This window comes from Cydia strobilella, chromosome 8, assembly GCF_947568885.1.
Source record: "Cydia strobilella chromosome 8, ilCydStro3.1, whole genome shotgun sequence".
Lineage (NCBI taxonomy): Eukaryota > Metazoa > Arthropoda > Insecta > Lepidoptera > Tortricidae > Cydia > Cydia strobilella.
In genome coordinates, this window is record NC_086048.1 from 14,200,745 (window position 1) to 14,221,961 (window position 21,217).

General features: G+C 36.4%; 1 protein-coding gene across 1 annotated transcript in view; it reads right to left on the reverse strand.

Moving 5' to 3' along the window:
* The window catches only part of LOC134743752 (uncharacterized), a 126,627-nt gene that overhangs the window by 91,253 nt on the left and 14,157 nt on the right, over positions 1-21,217 (reverse strand). The window contains exon 2 of the mRNA XM_063677396.1: positions 162-249. Coding sequence (XP_063533466.1) covers positions 162-243 — 82 coding nt within the window. The 5' untranslated portion in view covers positions 244-249. The remainder of the gene's footprint in view (positions 1-161; positions 250-21,217) is intronic.

The following is a 21,217-nucleotide window of genomic DNA, read 5'->3' on the forward strand; positions in this document are numbered from 1 at the left end:
TTTTGTTAGCAGATTTTAGATATTTTTCAAAATGGCGGAGCATTTATTCAGTTTATAGCTATCCTCGCGAAGTCTACACTCACAAAGCCAGAGTATGTAATATTATGTGCCAATACTGATCTGACTGTTCAGACACTAATTTCAGTAGGTAAGTATCTTACCTGCATGTTGAGCAGCGGGAGCCGACAGTACTGGTGAGGTTATAGCTAGAAGCCCTACAGCCAGAATCCACGACGCCGCCATTTTTACCTGTCAAAAAACAAATTGACATCTAAATTATGAATGTTAAGATTCTTCAAAAGATATTGCTTTTTATCTTTATTGTTGCTTTAAGGCTATTAATGCTAGAATGGTCCGTGTCCGGGCCGAGGCGCCTTTAGGTATGGATTCATTGCTTTGGCAGGTTAAGGATAACTGCAGGTCTCTCACGTAGCCAACATATCCTCCGGAATTCTGGCTAGGTACCTAAAAATTACTACATATGCTATAGGGTAAGATGGTTGACACTGGATCACTCTATTTTCTAATGCCCGTATCTCGAGTAATAACTGTGATAAATATTTGATTTGTGAATTATTGTAGACATAATTTATTCAAGTTTCATTATGTTATGCTTCAAAATCTAAGTTTCTAACCATTTAGTGCCAGTAACGCTTTTAATAAAAAATGGGAATTGACTCACTGTGCAAAAGGGGGTGGGTATACTTAATCGCCGGATGGTCTGCGGTAAATATAAGATGGAAATCGTCTGCTAAATTATTGAACTCGTTGGTTATTATGCTCAAACGACTTGCGATCTTCTTGAAAATATAAAATTTGATCAATGAATAGACTAAGTAAATAAGTAAAAAATAATATTGATATCATCAATTTTCTAATTTCAGATGAAGAAACATCCTAATTCAACAGGTCTTAAGCCGCTATTACCTACAATGTTTTCCTAGGAAATTTCACCAGGCAGTTTTAAAGCAAAATTTACTTTTAATTTGCTAAAAATATTTGCATTGTCAGGGTTCCTTTAGTGAGCTTTGACCCACTGTCAACCTGATTCAATCGATCCACTTTTAGCCCAGGCCTCAATAGCAAAACATTTTTTTTTCTTCTACTTAAATCTGCAATCGGCTGTTCTAGCCATAATAAGTTTTTTTTTTTATTTAGGTTACTTATTTAGAGTGTTGTTCCACTGAGCACCATCACCAGTTTATGTGGGGGTTTATTGTCTCTGGTACAAACCAAAGTTAAATTAAAAAAAATAAACAATGAGTCAAAATATAAATCAAATTCTTAGAATTACCTTATTAAATTAATTAAAGAGACAAAATATAAATGAATTCATACAGTTATATATTTCGGATAAACACATTAAAATTTAAGAATCGAAAATATTTGCCCACGCAGCAAATTCACTTAAACAGATTTCCTTGTCGTTGTGTTTACTTTAATGAATATTATTTAGGTTAGTAAAAACTTGTTGTCAAGGGGTATCTTTCATGCGGAAAAAACTATTAGAAATATTTTGCGTTTTCTCAGAATTTGCGATAATTACTTTGCACCACCAACCCACTGTCAACCAGCTTACCCTACTGTTTAAAATTAAACTAACATGTAGTTATTTACTAGGTACGTCCTGTTGTTTAACAATTCCATTTCCCCAAGAGATTGTTCGCCTTAATAACTAAACTCAAGGAATTACAGCGTGGAGTTTATCTCGAGGTGAGTTACGTCACGTCATGGAGACACTTGGAAAGTGAGCTTTCCCGAACAAACAAGACCTCAAACAAAGGGTAGAATGAAATTAGTTTCCTGGGTGAAAGATTAAAGCACTCAGGAGAGTCAGGAGGCAATTCGTGACCTGCTTTAATAACAGTAGCATCAACTTATTTAATATAAACTGTACCCTTACCACGAGTTCGTCTACGTATCTTATTTTATATGCATCTCGCTCGTACTGGGTGCCTAGCCAAGGGAACAATCGCTTGCACTACAACAACGAAACGCTTTAAGTCTCCCTATCACTCCTCGATATTAGTGCGACAGTGACAATTGCGTTTCGTTGGCTACGGAGTGTAATCGATTGGCACGTTGGCTAGGCACCCTGGCATTAGAGCGAGCGAGATGTATAGAAAGTAAATTACGTAGACGTTAGCGTATATGTCAGTGTTGACACTGTCAGTGACTCATGGTACGGGTACTAAAGTGAGCCGTACAATTTGCATACATCTCAGTAAGCTCAGTGCCTGAAAAAGGAGTCCTAGGCTCTCTGAAACATATCGCGGGTAGGGCAAGGGCCAAAACAAGTTTTTGTAACATTCGGATAGGTGTTACGCACAAGGAACGTATGTGAAACCTTAAGAAACTCCACGAAAACAGAATTACAGGCCAATTCGAACAATGATCTAGATATCCACTAGATATGAAACGGAACGACGACTAACGAGATATTTAAGAAAGTCATGTCAAATTTGACATTTCCGCGATTCCGAAAGTCCTCTTGAACGATCTCTTTAAGATTTGCTTAAGATATTACTTAGACATCTAATGGATATCTAATGGATATCCCAAAACCTCACAATAATTGTAGCGTGAAATGACAATTGGTTTCTCGAATCGAACTGCAACAGATAGCTAGTTGTGAACTAAACAATAACGTATCTATTAGATCTCCTATTGTTCTCGTATCTACATGTAGTAATTATCACGTTGTTCGAATTGACCGGTCACACTGTGATAGTTCGCTAAACAAATTGCGTTGAATCAGAAAAATTACTCGTGCTGAAATTTTTGCCTCCGTTCCAATTAATCAAGGTCTCATAAAAATAAATTCAGCAATAAAACCTCAATTTTTTCCTCATTCATTGAAGTTTTATTTCTCGATAACAAGCACTTCCCTTTAGATCCAGTTAGCTGGTTTGAGCCATATATTTCAGCTAAATATATACTCACAATGCCTTTTTATTTATTGTGAGCCAGTGTGTACGAGTTGCATCTCAATGGCATTAAGTGACTATGTGATACAAAGAGACGACGCAGGGTTGTAACAAACAAAAAATAATAAAACGAGATAGTTTGACTATTCCAGCAGCAATTCCGACAATTATTGAAAACAGATATCAACAGTTGACAATTTCAGTTACAAAGTTACACTTCTAAAAACCTTGTGTCTCATTTTAAGCATGTATATAATAGGGAGTTTTTGGTGGCGATCGACGAGTGAAAATCGTTTTGTACGTGAAACCCACTTTGGCCAAAACAAATATTAAGACAGATGAATTCTTTAGAAAAACATTAATAACTAGATTCATCAAAATAAATGTCAAATATACGTAGGGTTGATTCCCTATCATAACATAACCATGGGCGGTAGTTCTTTCAAACAATCTTTATTTAAGAACGAAATAAATAAAGTTTAGTAATACAGCCGCATACCTTTCTAACTGTAAAAATAAAATAGTTACAGGCCATCAAACATAAATTGTTTCAGTTGTGTCCAGTCTACCCTACGCCGTGGCGTTATGTTAATGTGGCTTGGTATCGTGCCACAAAATACAAATGTAATTAAAATAATATTAAAATTATTTCAATATAAGTATTTACTTTCGAACAGTCAGCAGCAGAAGTTGCTAAGCGGGCGAGGTGTTCAAATTACTCTGACACGCTCTTATTGTCCTAACAATAAAGTCGCGTCAAGATCATTTTGAACACCTCGCCCGCTTAGCAACTTCGGCTGCTGACTGTACAGGTACATACGAAACGTGACCAATTTATAAATTAATTAGCTTAAAACATTTTCTAAATTACAATTCACATGGGAGTTCCAACTGTAAACAAAGAATAGGTACGTGAATTCACCTTGACACCAGTGAATATCGCAATGTTTTGAATCACACAATGTTTAGGAATCAATATTTAGTTGGTAGATTATTTTAAGTGTTTCCAGTCTGCGCGTCTGCACTGTAGGGTGTAATAAATATCCTTGTTTTAAGTAAAGTTATTTAAGTGCTACATCTTGTTCTAGATACTAAGGTAAGTGATATGAAAAGATACGATATACGACGATGACTATTAGGGTAAAGGCACCAGTAGTTAGCCTTTTTATGAAATTTCTATGTTCAAGATCGGTTCATTTGCTTACTGATTAATCTATAAGAATTAATAGTTTTTACTGTTCAAGAATTTCATATAGTTTACGTTTTGTAAAGAATAAAATGTTTTTAAATGTTGCTTTTAGAAATATTTCATTAAATATAATGAAAGTGCGTTTATGCCAGTAATCAGCCCCCTTGTACCAATATACCGCCTTTAAGTGACCAGTGCCCAGCCATCCCATTTTAACGGCTGATTAGTGGGTTTTGAGTTCCGCGGTTTCAATGTCCACTGGTCAGGCTGCAGGCTGACTACTGGTTAGTTACTTATTTCAATCAAATAAAGTCATAATAATGTAAATATTTAACGGTGCTTGGCTTAACAACTTAGATTTCATTAGAAAATAAAATAAAATTCTGTTCCTATGGTCAGCCTCCCCCGGCTGACTTCTGGGTTTACGACCTTTTCAAAATTACTGCCATAAACCCAGTAGTCAGCCAAGGGAGGCTGACTATTGGATTTCGTACAAAAAAGTAGTTCCCAATAGTCAGCCGCCTCAAAAATGTTACTTTTATAAGGATTTATATTTATTTTTTACTTTTTTCAGATATAATAAGTATTAATCATGCGATGCAGTCCACATTATTTTAACAAGAAATCATAATTCCAAAAAAATGGCGCATATCACATGATCCTTCATGTCAGAAGACAGCACTGTAAAATATGTATTGGGACGGAGGAGCAAGTAACACACGTAAGCTAGTTGTAAGACTGATTCTTTATTTCTATTCCCACACATATGAGTATATGACATCTCCCTTTTTATAAAGAAAATAAAAATAACTATTTCAAATTTTAGGTATCCACGTCAAACGGTCTCTGAGAAAAACGCATTTAACTGATTTGCAAGACCGAAGTGATTTCCATAAGTGTTCCGTTTGTCAAAACGAAGTTTTGCACGGAACACTAACAATAAAAAAAAATGACATGCTAAATCCATAAGTGGATTTTTTAGACGATTTGATTACATGCAATTTTCATTACAAAATTATACATGCTTATTATTTTACAATTCACTTAAACAATCGATTTTATTATAACTAGGTTTTTTAATATTTCAAATTCTATTTTGTTTAGTTACAATATTTTAATAGTTGTCTTATTTTATTATTAATTTTAAATGTATTACTTTTACAGTTGGTAGTTTAGTATATTGTTATCAAATTTCTATTAACTTTTAACATTCATTACTATTATTCAGTTAGTAGGTACCTACATCTCTTGTCTCAGTTCCCTCGGTGCGTGTCGGTGTAGCTTTGAAGTAGTGTTGTGGTTCATGCTAGACAATTCTTTTAAAAATTAAACTATTTTTAATTAATAGTTTATCAATCTATAATATCACCTACTTTTGACATGAAAATTAGAAAATGTTTGATAATTACAGCCAAAAATAAGCAAGAAAGGCTGTCCACTGCAGTGATCCATGCAACAGTGCACAGTGCACCCTATAAAAAGTGACAACCCTGACGGAATTAGAGCGAAACCGTGCAAGTGCCAGGAAGTGCTCATGTACTGATTCTTATAAAGCACCTTCTTAGGGTTTCTTGCAAAATTGAATTTGATTGTTGCGAGGTTGGCAACCGACGTTAATATCTGCTATACTCGTAGCGTGTACGGTGCCATACGAGTATTTAGAAAGTTATGTTTATTAAATTTATTATTGAAATGCTGAAGAGTTTATTACATTCGCACAAGAAATATCACTAATGTCAATAGCAATAAGAAGTAATTTTATTTCATGCATCTCCACCTATTGGAGCGCGAAAGAGTAAAATCGTATGACTTGATCAATTGAAGTTATTGGGCTCGGTCAAGCAACATCCTCAAATATGAGCAGGAGACTTAGAAGAGATCAACATAATCAACGTGGCTCTGTTATTTACTCGGTGGTCATAAACCAATAATAACACAAACCAAGCACTTACTTTGATTGACTTGACTGTGACCGAATCACGTGGCTTGCGTTGGTTGTGTTTGTTTGACCTCGGGTAACTTACGTAAACAGACGCGTTCTTAAACTTTGTGTTAAAAACATGGAATTGGTAATGACCAATGAAGTAGGAGGTACATAATGATGTACATACCCGAGTACCTGCATTGATGAACTGAATGGGGACTGCTTCATGGGCACTCTACCCAATGTGCTTGCGACACAGCACCGCAAACTATGGTGTACCTGCTGGACTGCTCCACGTGCCCGCACTCCTGCTCTGAATCTGACCTGAGAGACGCCACGGTCTGTGCTGTCAGCACCGCTGCTTTCTGGGCATCCACTGTTTAGGGGAACCTCGACACGAGAGAAGAAGAAGAACTGCTCAGTGCATCTCCAATAGTAAAACCTGAAAGTTACTTGGCGCAGTGGCATCTCAATTTATAACGTAACTAAAATATAGATATATGATAAAATATAAATAAATTACAAAATATAGATAACGTGGGATTTTAAAGAAATATTCACAACTAATAAAGAGGAAGTTTACAGATCATGAAGACGGCTTCCGCAATTGTAAACCCATAAACATGGACATTATGTACCTACTCAACAATATTCAATATTACTGTGATTGGTTACTTCGATAATAAAATACGATACAACAAATAAAATACGATGTTATCTCAGCAAACAGATTTTAATATATCTACGCAACGCACATCGCAGGATTTCAACATAAAATTAATTTGATTGAAAGTTGATTGACAATTAGAACGCACAGTCAAGGTCGGGCAAGATTAAAATTTTAGCGCAGAACGAGTAGCGTCTACTCGTAGCTGTTGCCCTCACTTTGTATATTTACAGTTTCTAATGTTTCGGACATGTTACTAGGTTGGGTGACTTTGCATTTTAAAGAGGTTGTGATCGTTTCGCGTAACTTCACCTACGCCTTAATGTCATTAAGGGTTACGTAAAAACTTTGACCTCAATTACAGAATCAGCTCAAAGCATGGTAGCGGCATTTAATATGGATTCCATATATCTGAGTATGTGTTAGTTTCTACTTTTCCAAAAATACTTATAATAAGGAAAGGTAATGACTTTTGAACTCTCGGGATACCCGAAGTAACAGCCAAAGTGCAATCTAATCTGAACCTCAAGTCGGAATCGGAAGTTGAAATTATATTGATACGTATGTCGTCGATAAATCGTACTATGCCTGGAAAAGGGTTAAAATAACAGAATATTCTTTCTGAATGGTAATACAAACAAACAAGTACTAACCAATCAGTTGTTCGGAACTGTCAAATTTTTGTTCTAACTGACAGGCCGATATCGTCCGGCGAACTGATAGTCAGTGGGCCCCTTAGAATAGAACTGAACAGTATTTACATGCAAGTAATAATAATAAGTTCTTTCCCCCTAGAGATTCGTTTGCCGAATAGATGCTTGTGTTCAAACCAATACCTACCGTATAATAGGTGCCTAAATAAACATACCTAATTGAAAATTCTAAATATAATTACATTTTTGAATTAGACAAACCAATTATGTAGAATTGTAAACGTTATCTTCCAAACTTTTATATACATCTAGTATTTAATTGTGCCCTAAACTTGTCAAAAGTGGTAGCGCTTTTTGACAAGTTTAAAAATATAATCACTAATCCAAATAAATATGTACCTACCTACTAGTTGAATTTGTATTGGAGACTAACCGGTCAATTCGAACAACGTGATAATTACTAGATACTAGAACAATACGAGATCTAATCAGGGACCGGCCCGCTATCCCTTATCGGGGTTTTATAAGGGTATTGCATAAGGCTTAACTCACCATACCCTTTGCCATACGAAACCCTTTGTTTTGCTTTTAAAAACCCTTATATAAAGCTACCACATTTGAGTAATCGGTAGCCCAAATACCCTTACAAAACCCTTATCATCCGCTCACCAACACCTTGCATATTGCTTATAAGGGTTAGCCTTATAAAGGGCTTCCCTTTTAGCATATAAGCGTGCTAATTTAAGTCATCTACCTTGTTCATAAAGCACACATTACTTCGAATCCGAGCGATCGTCGGCGGCGACGGCGGCGTTCTTTGACTAGGCACGTATTTTCCTTCCTTTTCATACACTACCGTAGATATATACTAATCCTGTCTCTTTCACTCAAAGGGAAACCTTTATAAAAAGCGCTTAAAGATAAGGGTAACCCTTATTAAGAGCTAGCCTTATTTTTGGTTAGCTTTTCGGTAAGGGTTAGTCAAAGGTAAGGGTATGAATGGGCTTGCAGTTCAAAAGGGAAAGTCTTTCAATGTGTTAGCCGTATTTAAGTGTCGCCCATTGAAAGGGTTTTATCGCGGAAAGGGTTGTCCGGTCCCTGGATCTAATAGATACCTACGTTATAGTTTAGTTCTTAACTAGTTATCTTTTGCAGTTCGATTCGAGAAACCAATTGTCATTTCACGCTACAATTATTGTGACGTTTTGGGATATCCATTAGGATATCATTAGATTTTATCATTGGATGTCTAAGTAATATCTTAAGCAAATCTTAAAGAGATCGTTAAAGTTCAAAACTGCATTCAAAGATTTTTTGAAATTAGCTTGTTTCACTCGGGAATCGAACCGATTAAAATAAAATAAAAATAAACACTCGCGCTATTTTTTTCTACTATTCGATTCAGTTAATGTTAATGATAACATTTCTTAAAGAAACCCTTAGGCCTTACACTCGTTTGTCGTACAAAATAGCCATAAAATCGAATATTTAGTATTCAAGAATATTTTTAGCAGGCATCGTAAACTGCGAGCGAAATCCATTGAAATGACGTATGACAACTTGACTTGACTAAGTAACAACCCTAGTTCTTTAATGGATTTCGCTCGCAGTTTACGATGTATGATTACTAGACAAGCAAAATTGAAAAAAAAAAGAAAAATCCTTGAATGCAGTTTTGTTTATTTAAAAAACAAACCGGCCAAGTGCGAGTCGGACTCGCGCACGAAGGGTTCCGTACCATTACGGAAAAAAACAGCAAAAAAAATCACGCTTGTTGTATGGGAACCCCATTTAAATATTTATATTATTCTGTTTTTAGTATTTGTTGTTATAGCGGCAACAGAAATACATCATCTGTGAAAATTTCAACTGTCTAGCTATCACGGTTCATGAGATACAGTCCGGTGACAGACAGACAGACAGACGGACAGACGGACAGACGGACAGACGGACAGCGAAGTCTTAGTAATCGGGTTCCGTTTTTACCCTTTGGGTACGGAACCCTAAAAATAAAAGAATGTTTCCTTTAAGCAAAATTAGCTTTTTGAGACACTTTCCCTTCAGGGCCCATTCATTCTTTCCACACTGTATATTTATGTAATAAAAATCATTTATGCGAAAGGTATCAGGTTAATAGCTAAACACTAAATAATAATTATTTTCTAATACTTACTATTTTCTTCAAAATACCTACTAACACGGATACGGTTAAAATCTATAACTAGCGTGGACTCAACAGGTTATTTGGCAGAGGTTTGAGGATTTGTTTACGTTGATCTAACTTTAACTATAACGTCTAAAAGTCACAATTTTCAAAAATAATGCAGATGTAAAATGTTGTTCCAATTACAATAAAATCCTCCGTTAAAGCAGACTCAGGAGAAACATAAAAAATATATTAAAACAACGAATTTCGTATAGTATGTTATCTCAGTTTTCGGGCGAATGTTTCGTTTTGTTTTGTTCGAAATAGAATCACTTATTCAGGTAAAGCCTTCGCTCTATAAGAATTTAATTACGAAAAAGTAGATTAACATATTTTGTATAATTTCGTTTTTAAAAGCTAAACATTCGGTAGGTATATTGTTTTTCACCACACTAGGTGGGAAAGGCTCTCTTGATTGTTCAAAAACTGATGAAAAAGTTGCATTTTATCCACATGTGAGACAAAATCAGATGCAAACTGAGTTGTCTCCTAATGTTAGCTGGTAAAATGGACTTTTAATAAATTATTATTTTTAATGATAAATATTTTAAAACGTTCATTTGGATTAGATTTGGTTTGATTTTGTTTTATATCTTACAGTTAATATTTTCTTCGGGTTGGTGTGGTGAAAAATGTTGTGTTTCACTCTAGGGCAAAATTTATTTAACCTTCGTGCTTTGAAACCCTCGCAACGCTTAAGATTCCATTTTTTGAATTTTGGAATTTTTCGCTTTCTCGGGTATCAATAATAGCACGAGCGGTTAAAGAACAACTTTGCCCCCTTGTAAAACAAATAACTAATGTTAAACCATAGCGAAAACAATACATTTGGCGTCAATACGTATAACCCCGTAATAACTAGTTCCAAATAGCCACGTGACGTTATTTATTTTTACAACAAAACCGATCAACGTAAACAAATCCTCAAACCTCCGTCAGATAACCTGTTGAGTCCCCGTTGGTTATAGATTTTAACCGTATCCGTGTTAGTAGGTAGGCGGCCCGGTGACCTAGTTCCGGGACTGCGACCCGGTGCACCCGGGCACAGTGCCCTGTTACCGGCTTAAATATGGTTAGTTTTATTAATTGTCCGGACTTAAGTACCTGAAAGGAGGATATATCGGAGCGGCCAAGGTGCTCACAAACATCTGAACACGCCTCTATTGTCAAGGCGTTAGAGTGCGAATAAAAATATGTTTAAGAAACAGTTAAAGTCGTTCCTAACTCACAAATGTAGATACAGTTGAAGAGTTCCTACAAGACAAATGAATACAATTATATTCATTTGTCTTATAGAAAACCTAATTTCTGAATTATCGTTTTTTTTTATTAGCCTACTTTGTCACCTACTGGTGTCACACTGCTGGGCCTAACCTCGTTTTTTTCTCTCGACCCTGTCATCGGCATTTTCCCACCATTTGGGGTAGAATGCGTCCAAGTCGTCCCGCCATCTCCTTTTCGGTCTGCCTGATCCCCGGCCTGCACCGTCTATGGTGTTCCGTGGGGCCCACCTTTCCGGGTGTATGCGACAGACGTGTCCAGCCCAGTCCCACTTAATCTTAGCGGTCTTGACGCCTACATCTACCTACAACTCTACTTCAGGAGCGTAGTTCCGTGTTTCTGATTCGATCAGTTCTACGAACATTTATACTACGCTCCATCGCTCGCTGGCAAACCTTGAGTTTCGATTTTAGAGCCTCAGTTAATGACCAAGTTTGTGCACTGTAGGTTAGGATGGGCAGGATGCATATGTCAAGGAGTTTGCATTTAATTATTGATATAATGTACTTATCTATAAGCATCTGTCATTGCCACACCTGATATGGGTATCATGTATTATTGAAACAATTGTTACTAGAACACCTGACATGTAGGCAATTATAATAAAATAAATAAATAACGGACGGAATAACGGACCGTGATCTGACATTAAAAACACAGAGAAAAATTCAAACTAAATTCCAAATATTCAATGCAATTCAATATCTATCTATTAGATTACTATTGTGTTGGTGCAGCTCAAATGTCAATGTTTGCGGACAAATAACAAATCAAATTGAATGCGCAGCGCCAGATTGTGTGCCAAATCAATTTGGAAAGGATTAGTTGACAGTAGAAACTGTGAACGAATTGGGTTTTATATGAATTGGAAGCCGATTCAAATATAATATAGCAATATTTGAGATTGTATTGGAGGAGAAGTAGATTAGGTATTTAGATAGACTAATTGTGAGAAGTTAACCATGAATATTTTGAGGCAAGTGGCAAAAATTGGCTAACTGTAAATATTTCCTTTCTATACAAATTTCATTCTTAAAAAAGTTAAAGTAAACAATGCGGCAAATATTTTATATTGCAGGAATATCACAAAATTTGTTATGGACATAACAAGTACCGGTATTCGAGCTAACAAATCTCGCCGCACCAATGTAATTTTTTTTTATTATAATTAATTATGCATACTTACCACTTCGTCGTGACATATTTATAACATAAAACAAAATATTAAGTGTTAACAGCACATATAAATATTATATTATAAAATGAAACATTCAACTTATGAAATAAATATTAGGCAAGAAACATACTTAATTGCCTTTGTGAATTCAGTTAACGTGCGTGAAGTGAGTGTAGTTAAATGAATATGGAGACGTATTCTGACTGCAATAAATGGTTTAAGGTGACATTTATTTAACCAATTTGGGGTCGATTCTAATTTAACACAATTGTTAAAGTTTTGATACAACCTTGACGATAGTCTTAATGATTAGTACGCATCTCACGCACGACTTCATAGCTTTTTTGTACTTTCAGCCAATTATATCTTATTCCATCAATTTTTCTAAACTTATCATTAGCACTTTATGAACATGTGCCCATGGGATGGGGTTTATCCTAGTATCAAATGACGTGGCGGATGTTGCGGTCGCCGCTCGTACTATTCAGTATTCAGTTCTTTATTTGCTAATATAGATAAAAACCATGCAAATACAATAATAAAGTATCACATATACATCATACCTCATCATTCCACAGTCAACAATAAAAACATAAAAAAAAACAGTATACTTACTACAAAAAAAGAGATCTAGAAATAATACATTACCAAAAGCTAACAAATAAATCGATTGCTTAAATTAGTTTAGTAAATAAAGTGAAATGTCAAAATAGTTATAATTTGGTTCAGAATTTCATACAATGATCAATATCAATAAGTAGAATTTAAACATTAGAATATTTGTTTAAAAGAAAAAGCCTTATGAACATTTGTTAATATTTTTCATATCTCGTGCTCTGAAAGTGGCTCGTTGTTGTTCTAAAAAGTGCGCAGAAAGTGAGACGTTTCTGCTCTAGTGCAGAAAAGTGTTGTACTCCTCTGCGTTCCCGTCCCACGAGCAACTGGGTGGAAACAAAATTAAAAAATAGTGTATTTCCCCGCCTGGAACAATTGATATTTGTTGTAATTTTACAAATCCCGCATTGAATCGTTTTTTATCCAAAATGATGTAAGTAAATTGTTAAAATATCGTTATTTACGATACAAGTGCGAAAAAGAGGAAATTCGAAACGAGCGGCGATAAATTAAAACACGACCGAAGGGAGTACTAGACAATACCTGTACAACGTTTTACAGTACATATGGCAGTTTAAATTTTTGACATAGTTACGAAATGTGCTAATTTACGCACTAGTGCAGAAAAATAGCACCATATGTATATGTACTGTAAAAATTATTTTTGATTTCTTTTGTTGAATTGTATTTACTCGATATCATAAAGCGGGAACCAAAAATATTTTTTTAAACCATATGTTACGGTTCAAAATCGTAACTTGGAACCAATCTCGTTTCGACACTCCTGGCGACATCTAGCAGCGAGATTATGAATAGTGTTGAGTAGATTAAAACGATAGTCGGGTCGAAGGCGTTTAACGCCATCTGTCGAGGTCGGATAACACCTTTGCATAAACCTGGCAACATTTACTGCAAGGCGTGTTCTCAGATGCTTCGACACATTATTTAAGGTCTTGTTCTGGGAGTATAATTGAAAATAGCGCACACGGATTATTTTCCCATATATTCCATCGTCTTTCTCAAATTATTTTAGACTCATAGTTTGTCAATTGTTTGTTGTTGGTTTTAGTCTGTCTCATTTCAAACATAGACAGAGAGAATCATGCCGTCTTTGTCTTGCACTAGTACCGGCACCCGAAAGAAAGGGATGAATGATTTTTCCAGTTGTCACTGACTGACAGATTGGTTTGACCGACTATAAAGATAATTTCGATGGCTGAGTGTGAGTTTTTTTTGTCCTCTTGATATGGCAACTTAAATACGTGGGGACGTGGAAGGGACGGTGCTTCGTCACTTCTCGATTCGGCATGAGGTGAAGCGCGAGACATCGACGATTGAGAGTCAATTCTGGTCGGGCGGCAGCCCTAAAATGCAAATACACTTTGCAGCTTATAACCCGTAGCGAGGTAAGTTTCTTGATGTTTGTTATCGTGAAAGCGCAATTTCTATAGTGCTGATTTGTATTAATTTTTGGTTTCTTTGTTAAAGCATACAACGTGGCAATGGCGTCCTTTCTTTTGAATTCCTTGTGAATGATTTTAACTTGGCTTCGGGTCAACATGTTAGAGGTTGATACCAACAATTTCATCAAGAGTCCGGGTAAGGAACAGTGATTTAATATGGAAAAGTGTAGTTTTTTTCTTTGTCTTTGTGCATACGTGGCAATAATGACCATGGGTACGAAATTTAATCGTTTTCTCATGAGTGGTAGAGTAATGTAGGAGTTTTAATTATTGTCTGGTCTGTTTTCGTGGGAGATAAAATCATTTTTTGCCAACATGTGTTTCAATGTGTGATTTTGTTTGTAGCTTGAAAGCCGGTCCTTTCCCCGGGTCCTTCCTTTCGCCCCTGCACACCTGGCTTTGTCTTCTGGAACGTGCTGGCGCAGCCTGCCCTTGCAGTATTGTTCTTGTGACTCCGTGCTGTTCATCGCGGCTGTGGCGTACTGGTTAGAACGGCTGGCTGGATACGCAATGACGGTCTCGCTGCGTATCATCGCGACTCCTGCCGTCTGCTGCGCGCCACTGGAGCGGCATGTAGCCGCAGTTCTGTTGCCTCTGTAGCAACACGTGTCTCAGGTGTGGTCAACTCTAATTTCTTTTAGTGATCTCTTAAGACTTAAATTAACCTAGCAAGGAACATATAATAGTGGCCTCTTAGATTTGATTTCAAGTGCAAAGTGCTAAGCGTGAAAACAGGACTTCATAGACTTTCTAACGTTTAACGTCTCATTATAGCATAGTTCACCCTAGCATAATTACCATAAGTATGTAAATTCTGTATCAGGCCTACTGCCCGTCATCTATTTATTTAAGGATTGTGATTAAATGTGTAACTGAGCTCAAACAATAGTTTATTTTATCTCATATCAATCTTTTGCACGCTTTATGCGTGCTGGCGCCCAATCTTTCTTTAGCTTCATATATTTTATCTACTAGGAGATATCTTGGAAACTGCCAGACGTGTATTGTGATAGCAGCGTCGAGACCCACAACCCTGAGAGAACCCAAATAGAGTCTATAGCTTAATATACTGGTTACACATACACTTGCGTAAATGAGCAAAGGCAGTATCTTATACAGCCAGCAGCCAGCAGCAATTAAACGTTTGTACGATATTAAATGGGTTATTAAAGTTATTTAGCACTATATTCGTGAAAATAAAATAAAATAAAAATAAAATATAATATAAAAATTGCTTATTTTATTCATTAAATTGTTATTTAATATTTAAATTTCTTTAAATACTTTTATTATGGTGGCTAAATGACTGGGATGCCATTGACTATTGGGAGTTTTAGAACCAAAATAGTAAAAAATTAAAAAGTAAATAAGAGGCAATCCCGCTGATTTTGATACTATAATAACCAAATCATTTTAAAATTACTGCAGTTGCGACAGAAATGGGTGCCTTTCAACTCTTGGTTAACAATCTACTATAGATTATAAAAGAATGTTTATTGGAACTAATAAATATAAATATAGTATCAAAACTTATAAACTAAACGTAACTAAACTACCTATAGTATCCTAAATCTAAACTAACATAAAAATTCACCCCTCGGCAAGGTGCCGTAGATGCTGGCAGCATTACCCCGATGAATTGCAATACTAAAGCGCTGTTCTCAGCTCAGTCACCATCCACCAGCCTCTTTGATAAGGCTAAATAGGATTTAAACTATGTCAAAATATGAAATGAATTTTAATCAAATTAAAATTCATTTCGCATGCAGTAATCAGCATAACCGATCTAAGATCGTATCGAAATAAGATCGAAACCGAAATACATTGTATTTGTATAAATTTGAATAAGATTTTGTACTTCGAGTGCTCAAGTATTGGCACTATCATTCCCTCCATATGCCTTTAGAAAAAAACTTTAACCTATATTTATTTTGGAAAGGTAACAGAATTATCTAGTCTAAAATTAAGTTTCAAATTGTTTAAAGTCGCGTGCACTCAAAGGTAATAAACAAGGGCAATTCCCATAGACATTAGCACACAAAGTGGACTGTTTTCATTGCTCATAAATCTATGAGAGTTATGAGAGATCTAGTGTAATAAACAATTTGTCTGTTATTTCTACGGGAATCATCTCGGTACCTTAAATCAAAACTACCATAAGACCTATCGGTATAGCTATTAGCTATTTAGCTAATAATGTCGGTGACATATATAATGTAATGACATAGGGACAGGTCAACTATCTTATCCTTACCTAACTACGGTTATTCTCGTAAACAACCTTCCCCTCTTTCAAAGCCGGATAAAAATTAAGCCTTTATAACCCATCTAGACTTCCTTCTGGATTCTGAATATCCAGATATAAACTAATTTGACGACTAGCAGAAAGTGAAAATATAAACCTACTTACGAAGCATTGTTAAAACTAAGGTAAAACAAGGACCTTGAAAAAGGTTTAATTAAATTTAAGAAAGTATGTCGAAAGTTTCCGTCATCTAACTCGTATACTTTAAATACCGAGAAGTTAAGCATTGTTACCCATCAAGAAGTTACTGATAAATGTAAAATAAAGGGTTCTCGGGCCCAACTTTGCTCCGCGATGCATAATAGCCGTAACATCCAGTGGGAATTTCTGTATAAAATTGGAGTTTCTTGCATAAGAATTTGGTAAATAAATGATTAGTTTTATACTATTGTATTGTTACAGGGGCGGGGGCCTAGCCAAGAAGACTATCGTAGATAGAAAAATGCCAATTGAATCTTAAATATTATATGGAAATTGTCACGTGACTTCGTAGCATATGTTAATCCCGATACATGTTTTCTTATCATTTGGCTCTTTTCTTATCAGTGGACTCGGATATATCCTTAAACTACGTCCTAGACCGGGGTATGTCCTTAAACTACGTCCAAAAGAGAGGTATGGGCACTGTGAATGTCATCTCGCTGTGTGTGCTATGGTACAGTACAGCGGATGTCATTCCAGATCTAGAGCAGAGCCCAAAAGCTGGGGAAGTACCTCCACCTTACACCGCAGACAAATAACACTAGACCTTACTCATAGTACAAAACCGGCAGGAACACATCCTGCCGGTGAGTAAGGTTGCTAGAGCTCAACGAGGGTGCGGAGTGTTAAGGTCGGCAACGCGCATGTAGCTCCTCTGGAGTTGCAGGCGTACATAGGCTACGGAGACTGCTTAACATTTTGCCATCGACGTAGTAAAAAAAATGGGCATTAATCGATAAACGATTGTCTTCTTGGTTAGCTTACCAGGTTTCAGCAACTTGAAGACTTGGACCTATTTTATGTAAGAGAGGGGGGTAGGCTAGTCCAACCAGCTTAACTCCTTTATCGTATCAAACTCATATCAAATTTTATGTCGAGTAGGACCTCGGGAAGATCACTCGGAGATAATAATGTTGTAAACTCACTTTTTTTCATATTGCATTATGGCAAGTGAAATAAGGGCATAAAAAATAAAAAGCATTTAATATATCGACTTTTACCAAGCGCCCGACAAGCAAACGTGATGAGATAAGTTTACAACTACCCCAGCCTGGCCTTGTCAGATGATTTATTCCAAGCACGATCTCCGACGGAATGGACATATTGATTAACACGACTTTGATGATGAGTTTTCGACAACCTTTTATATATTGGTACAAAGGTTAATATTCTATTAGTGAATGTCATTATCAGTTTACAAATAGGAAATCAATTAAAGGAATAGAGGTATCAAAACTATTCAAATCAGTTACCTTATTTCTCATTAAATTGTAATCTTCGAAGCTCTTTAAAGACCTTCTCATCTGGATCAATTTAATCAGCTCAGGCAGACGTTCACTGGTGTACAAGCTGTATAAAGATATGGAGAATCAAGAGGCTCCAAAACAACTGCTCGTGTACAGCCCTTACCTTTTAAATGCTCTTAATAATAGTAGTTACTCGTATATTAAATACCTAAATATGTTTGACAGGCAGGATTTAAATATCTTATTGCCCTTCTTGGATGTTATATTTACATCTATAGAAACACTAATAAATTTTCTGAAAAAATGTTTATTCAAGAAAATGCTTTTAAGCACTTGAAATATTAGAATCGATCTTAGTTGCTGTCCAACTCTATAATTATAAAGCGTCAAGGACTTTTTTCTGCTCCATTCTATGATAGCTAGCGATTTAAATAAGCAAGTCGATCCAGCAACTCATGCTTCACAATTTTGTCAATGCATGTCACCAACGTGTTCAATATATCGTTTAACACTTTCTGCGGAGGCCACGACCCAAAACTGTCAGCATAAAGAAGATAAAGCGTTACCCGAGGTAAACATAGTTTATTTTGCAAACACTACACGACTAACTTTCCTAAGGACAACTTAGAGGGCAACAGAGGTATTGTCGGCTTATCCTTTGGTCGTATTTACGCAAATATTTGTTCTTTCCTTAGTATAATATTATAAGAGAGACGCATAATCATACTTCTACAAATAGGTCAAACACATTTTAGAAAAAGGTCACTTCTGTGGAAAATACGTGAGTGAAACCGCTAAGTTAGCTAAATTACGATAAATACTAGAAAAGTTAACGACTTGTACATATCCCGATTTTCTAATTTGAGTCTCAAGTACTGAAAAAATGTTTTTCGCCTGTAAAGACGCCGCGTAAAAATTAGCTTTAGATTCCCTTAACTTTGCGATGTCTACAGGAAAGATGGGAACGAGTTTGCTATAAAATGTGTATCACCCGCGTAAGACAGGCCAGGTGCGCATTTTTTCATAATCATAATAATTTATTTATAAAATCAATTTACACGTCATTAATGCAACTTCTCCAACCATCTTAATTGCGACGGCCGAAGACCGAGCTCCACGTAGCGCCGACGGTCCGGAGCGTAAGACATAATTATGTGCGCTTCCTTGCAATTTCTCCAAGTATCCTAATTGCGAAGGCCGAAGGCCGAGCTCCTCGTAGAGCTGAAGAGCTGGAGCGTAAGACAGGGAAATAAATCCACGCGGACGAAGTCGTGGGCAACAGCTAGTTATAATATTATATAAGTGTTCAGTCGGGGGACCTTTGTATTGAAATGTTCCCATTTAAAAGGTCCTCGACTGCAATGGAAAAATACAGGTACAGTCACGATGCTAAATGAGCCCGTTGCTGTTTATGACCCTTACTAAATACTAATGTTATAATTTACATTCATTAAGTTAAGTAACTAACAAAACTAAAAATTATTTTTAGCTTTTTTAGGTGACTACTAGAGGCCCTGTAGAATTTTCCGATATAATTCTTGCTCTGTTTTCTAGTACACTTCGAAAGGGACAGATCGTTTGGAGTGGAGTAAAGTTAGGCACATTAGACTTATATTGACCGGGATATAGACCGTGGTTACCTTTTGTTTTTTTGTGTTTTGTGTCTAGTGAAACTAACCGTGAATCATTCAAAACTCTAATTAGGCACATTAGTACGTAAGGAAACGTAATTATGTGACGTACGGCGCGTTTATTCACTTAAAGTAAGTGAAATTTACTCTGGCAGCTGAAGGTAGAGGTACAGTTCGCTTTTAAACTGCAGTCGTGTTTTTTTAATTTTTAATAAGGAGGTCTAGTTCCGAGAGGATTGACTCGAATAATAGATACGAGTAGTAAATCAATCAATCACGTGATATAGGTGCTAGGAGAATATAACCAAACGGAGTAGCCATTAACAGGCGTTCCCCTCTGTCGAAAATAGTCGGCCAATGGTCATACACAATGTATGGACTGACGTTTATCTGACATGGTTATTTTGACGTTACGTATACATTTGACGTTCCCCTCCCCCGCAAAAATTGGCAGACTTTTTTGTACAGCAAATTACAGACAAGGCGTCTCCGTTGGTTATATCCTCCAAGGATAGGTGTAACAAATGACCTAGACTATATCATAGCGATGTTATTGGGACTCATTGGCCTCTTCCTTCTAGCAATTGAGTTACAAATGGCATTGCACCCAACGACGCTCACTACTTACGTCTAGCCTAGCGAGACCGCAATTTGTCATGATAAATTTGAATTCAGACGATATAGTCAAGTTTACATATCTGCTACTTGCCTACTACCTACACCTAGTCCAACGAATCTTATTCCTACTAAACGATTATAAATGCGAAAGTAACTTTGCCTGTCTGTTTGTCTGTCTGTCTGTCTGTTACCTCTTCACGCTTAAACCGCTGAACCGATTTAGATGAAATTTGATATGGAGATAGTTTGAAGCCAGAGCAAGGACATAGAATAGTTTTTAGGGTTCCGTACCCAAAGGGTAAAAACGGGACAGATGATGTATTTCTGTTGCCGCTATAACAACAAATACTAAAAAGTACGGAACCCTCGGTGGGCGAGTCCGAATCGCACTTGTCCGATTATTTTATCAATCATTATCATCATCTCACGCAGACAAAATGACAGACATGTCCGAAGTCTGTTTATGAAAACAAAAGTAAGTAAAGCAAGGTGGGTAAGACTAACATAGTTTATTTTGCTCGGGGCAAGACAAACAGTATGAGGATTCCATACAAGTGATAGTCCGGTCTTACCCTACCTTACCTTATTACTTAATAACAGCACTTTTATTGTATTGCCAAATACGGAATGGCGCAAACGTGTTGTGGAAGGTCGCAAGTTTTATGATGAGATCTGGATCTGATTCGCCGCACTCGCTGACAAGAGGCAAAAACGACGACAAGGCGTCTCAGTACCGTTTTCCGCAAAATCTCTCTTGTCAGGCCTGCGGTTAGACCATGTCGGTCTCGCATCGGTCTATTCAGCCACCAAAAACGGTGTCTCTCCGGTGTTACACCATAAATCGTCTGCAATAGATGCAAAGGCCAATGATGATGATGATGACGATGAAGGGAATTCATGAGGAAAATTACCTACAAAAACTGATGGTTTCCAATTTTAGACGTTCACTTCACGGCGCTGAAGGATTGAAATGAATGGAGGCGGAAAATAAGAAAATAATTCATAAAATGTTGTCGAACTTTACTCTACATTGTATGGGTGCAAATTTCACGCAGCGCTGGCTTTATCCAAGTTTTTAGGAAGTAATTTTGAAGTTATTAAATATTAAGTATA